Below are 5000 nucleotides of genomic sequence, written 5' to 3'. Positions count from 1 at the left end.
CCCGTGTACACTACATTGGGTGTGCACGTTAAAGATCCCACGATTGACAAAAGGGTCTTTCCTGGCAAAATTGCTTAGGCACAGTTAATAATTGTCTACCTATACCCGTGTGACTTGGAATAATAGGCCGTGAAAGGTAAATATGCGCCGAAATGGCTGCAATCTACTGGCCGTATAAAAATTTCATCTCACACGGCATCACTGCAGAGCGCCTAGAACTGTACCCACGGAATATGCGCGATATAAGCGTCATTGATTGATTGATAAACCAAGGTATACGGCTGATCATCTTCTTCTTCTTCTGCGTTCGTGGGCTGAAACTCCCACGTACACTCGTGTTTTTGCACGAGTGGAATTTTACGTGTATGACCGTTTTTACCCCGCCATTAAGGCAGCCATACGCCGCTTTCGGAGGAAGCATGCTGGGTATTTTCGTGTTTCTATAACCCACCGAACTCTGACATGGAGTACAGGATCTTTTCCGTGCGCACTTGGTCTTGTGCTTGCGTGTACACACGAAGGGGGATAAGCCACTAATCAGGTCTGCACATACGTTGACCTGGGAGATCGGACAAATCTCCACATTTAACCCACCAGGCGGCCGCGGCCGGGATTCGAACCCTCGACCTTCCGATTAAGAGGCCGACGTCTTACCACCCCGCCACAGCGCCCGTCCCATTCGGCTGACCATCTCAGATCTGACCAGGTTTGTTTGCAAGGGATGACCATCCCTCCACTTGGACACATACTAAACACCAACATCCTGACCGGCACGGTTGGCCTAGTGGTAAGTAACCGTAAGGCGTCCGCCCCGTGATCGGGAGGTCGTGGGTTCGAACCCCGGCCGGATCATACCTAAGACTTTAAAATTGGCAATCTAGTGGCTGCTCCGCCTGGCGTCTGGCATTATGGGGTTAGTGCTAAGACTGGTTGGTCCGGTGTCAGAATAATGTGACTGGGTGAGACATGAAGCCTGTGCTGCGACTTCTGTCTTGTGTTTGGCGCACGTTATAATGTCAAAGCAGCACCTCCCTTATATGGCCTTCGTGGTCGGCTGCGTTAAGCAAACAAACAAACCAACATACTGGGTGATTTCTGTGCATAGAAGACATTTGGCTTTTGTTTGGTAGTAAGGGACAAATTATACCTGCGCAGAGTCAGCGGCACAGACGACGCACTGCAGATTATTGAGGTAATTTTTTTCCCCCAGCCCGCTACACGTTGCGTGAAAAGAAAACAGGCCAATTACTCGTCATAATCCCTATCGCAGCATGCAGCGCCTCTGACTCTGCGCAGGTATAATTTGCCTCTAATGAATCTTTTAACGGGCGTTAGTGTTTTTTTGGAATTTATTCAGAAAAAACCTCACTCTGGACAAGAGAGTAGCCCGACTGTTGATTGGTGGTATGTGTCCAACTGGAGGGAGGGTCTTATCCCATTTAAAAGCATGGCCGGATCTTATATAGTTTGTCGAATCGTTTATATAGGAAGGACTGTGCCTTTATAATCTCTCTATATATATACGACTAGTGTCTGTGTGTCTGTCTGTCTGTCTGTCTGTCTGTCTGTCTGTCTGTCTGTGCGCGATGCGCGACCAAGGTTCTCGATGGATCTGTTTCAAATTTGGTGATCATATTCAGGTACACCCTGGACACAACCTGGTCGATGAGATATTTCAACACGTGCTCTCAGCGCGCTGAACCGATTTTTTGTTGTTGTTGTCTGGATCCACTACCAGTAACTCTTCCTTATCTTCTCCAGTGTTTTCAGCCGCGATTATCTCCCTTCCTCCGTGTGGCGTCAATCCATATTCCCGTTACTACGTTACTATTTTTAGAAGGTCACTGCACGTTACTACTTTTAGAAGGTCTCCCGTGTTTTGCGCGTTTATCTCCTTTCCTTCGTGCGCCGGCAAAGCCGGGTCCCAGGCACAGCCTGGTACATGTATTCGGCTCTATTTCTTCCCGGCGAAGCCGGTACCCGGCGAAGCGGGTAATCATCTAGTGCTAAATATATGTATGTGTCCAAAATTAATCGACGTGAGAAGATCTCGAGATAAGAGCACAACGCAAACATACATAAACACACACAGACAGTCAACAGAGAAACAGACAGCCAGCAAGAAAGACAGACAGCCAGCAAGAAAGACAGACAGAAACAGACAGCCAGCAAGAAAGACAGACAGAAACAGACAGACACAGACAAAAAAAGACAAATCAACATTAACTCAATCCATACCGTAGTCTTCATGAAAGTGACATCCCACGGCTCCAGATTGCCAAGGTGAAGGTAGCCCACAATCTGAGACTGGTGGAAGTCCACGATCTTTAGCGAGTGGTTGTGACGATCCACGAAGGCAGCTCGGTTGACCTGCTTCATCGTGGCTGCCCCGCACAGCCCTCCCCTTCGCGGTTCCGTGCGCATGTTGCCAGAGAACACCGCCACAGGCTTGCAGGTCATATCCTTGCGCCGAGCCCTGTTGTACGCTTCTGTGCAGGGGTCGTGGCCGCTGTAGTCCTCCGCGTCGTAAGCAGGCTCGTGGTCTGTGATGGGCGGAGCTGAGGGTCCTGTGTAGTGTGTCCCTCCTCCTTGCCCACTGTACGGAGGCGGGGCTGCATAGTCCAGGGGCGGGGCTGTCGGCTCCCAGTTTGACCAGTCGCTGATCAGTCGCCACTGGGCTTCCACGGTGGAAGAAATGCCTTCAGCTCTTTTCAAATTATCATCCGTATTACCTCCAAGGTAGTTGTCTCTGACGTTTAGACCTCTGTCTGGGAGACTTTCTGAACGTTCAAAATCGGACACAACATCCGGAAAATGCCCTTCGCCTCTCCCAGGATCCTCCGCGGGAGGTGGAGCGGAAGTGACGTCACTCAGCCTCAGTTCCGACAGGCGAGACTCCCGCCTTCGCACCGGGTTGTCCCCCGACTCACTCTCCACGCCCTGGGCATCCCCTGTCACGGGCATCTCTCCTCTGCCTAGGTCTGCCACGACGCTTCCCAGGTCCAAGGCAGAAATATGGTCTTCAAGGCTTCTCTCGGGAGGCTGGAACGTGAGCGTGTCGGCCTGAGCCTCCTGATCCAGCTTTCCTGCGAGTTTGCTGAAGTTGGAGATCTGCTCCTCTGCCGTAGCCAGTACGTGCATTGCGTTAAAGGGCCCGCTGCGCGTCAGGGTGTCGAACAACGTCATCGTGTTGTTCACTGACGTCAAGATGGCGTCGCATTCCTTCTGCGAGCTTCCCGCTCTCTGTGTTTCGTCTTCGGTGACCTGTGACAGGTTGGTTTTAATGATCTACAATACAGATACATGCACAGCCTAGTGGCGACAGTACGAAAAAAAAAATGTATTGCAGTACATATGTTGAAGTCATTGAGACATACTTCGTGTCAATAACAATGAAAATATCAATATAGCAACCATGCATCTTGGACATCTTTCGCTCTTCTCCTCCCCTTGTTGCATCCTAGTTCTTCAGTTGTTTCTAGTTTTCCGTTGATGTTGTGTTTTGGTCTGCTTCATAAGTAGTCTTGTTCAAAATTAAAAAAACTCAAACTTCTTTTTGTTGTATACGAATGAACTAATAAAAAGCTGTTTAACAGCTAGCTGTGTTGACATATCGAGGGTTTTTTCCAAAGTCAGTTTGGCGCCTGCGCAAAACTAATGCGCATAAGAAACGCCGTCTGCTATCAAAACCTGAGATCAACGCATAGACGCAAAAACTGTCATTTTGTAAGTTTGGAACAACAAATCAAGGTCAGAACAGCTATATAATCGCTATTGTATTTTCAGCGTAGCAATAGGGTCCGATATTTAGACTCGAACAAGTATAATGCGACTCGTCTTCGACTCGTCGGCATTATACTTGTCTCGTCTAAATATCGGACCCTATTGCTACGCTGAAAGCACAATAGCTGTTAATATTAATCGGCATGAGAAATAAAGGAACACAAGCGCTCTAAATGCGTACGACATGCACGTGCCTTTGTTTCTTCGATCTTGAAATAGCGCTCTGCCTCATCGGATTACGACTATACATCAATAACAGTCAATACTATACATCAATAACAATCAATACTATACATCAATAACAGTCAATACTATACATCAATAACAGTCAATACTATACATCAATAACAGTTATACTATACATCAATAACAATCAATACTATACATCAATAACAGTCAATACTATTAACAGCTATTGTGTTTTCAGCGTAGCAATAGGGTCCGATATTTAGACGTGACACGGTCATGATAATGCGACGAGTCGAAGACGAGTCGCATTATACTTGTTCGAGTCTAAATAGCGGACCCTATTGCTACGCTGAAAACACAATAGCGATTATATAGCTGTTCTGACCTTGATTTGTTGTTCCAAACTTACAAAATGACAGTTCAACAGCAGACGAATTCCTTACGCGCATCATTTTCGCGCAGCCACACCGCTACACGCTTTCTGACTTTCGAAGAAAAACTCCAACTGCATTCGATTTGTGTGGTTACGTCCCTTGAATGAGACGGAAACTCGTCTGCTACAAAACCTGAGATCAACTCATCGACGCAAACATTTTCATTTTGCCAGTTTGGAACAACAATTTGAACAAAGCAAGGTCAGAAAAGCAATACAACCGCTAGTGAGTTTTTAGCGTAGCAATAGGGTCCGATATTTAGACTCGAACAAGCATAATGCGACTCGTCTTCGACTCGTCGGCATTACTTGTCTCGTCATGAAGCGATTTTTTCAACCTCAGTTTAAACACTCTTTTTTAAACGACTTTATGAATGTTAGTACCTAGGGTCGATCATCAATACTTTAGTGGGGAAGTGGGATATTCAGTGTGGAGTAATAAATAAAGAAAAGCCGAATGCGAAAGTGTGTCTCAGTGGCAACTGAGCTCACACAGGTAGGCCTACACATTGACACAGAAACGGCTGTTCCATGAAATATTTGTCACCCCCCTGTTCGAACTACATCTTTTGACTTAGGTCATTTTGTAGTGTTT

At 47.0% G+C, this 5000-nt stretch overlaps 1 protein-coding gene across 1 annotated transcript in view; it reads right to left on the bottom strand.

The window, feature by feature from the left end:
* LOC138976987 (uncharacterized) overlaps window positions 1-5000 on the bottom strand; it is a 42387-nt gene that overhangs the window by 14833 nt on the left and 22554 nt on the right. The window contains exon 7 of the mRNA XM_070349878.1: window positions 2239-3288. Within this exon, the coding sequence (XP_070205979.1) occupies window positions 2239-3288 (1050 nt within the window). The remainder of the gene's footprint in view (window positions 1-2238; window positions 3289-5000) is intronic.

This window comes from Littorina saxatilis, linkage group LG9 (genome assembly GCF_037325665.1).
Source record: "Littorina saxatilis isolate snail1 linkage group LG9, US_GU_Lsax_2.0, whole genome shotgun sequence".
Taxonomy (NCBI): Eukaryota; Metazoa; Mollusca; class Gastropoda; order Littorinimorpha; family Littorinidae; genus Littorina; species Littorina saxatilis.
Note: the sequence above shows the minus strand (reverse complement) of the source record. Positions and strands in the feature narration are given on the sequence as shown.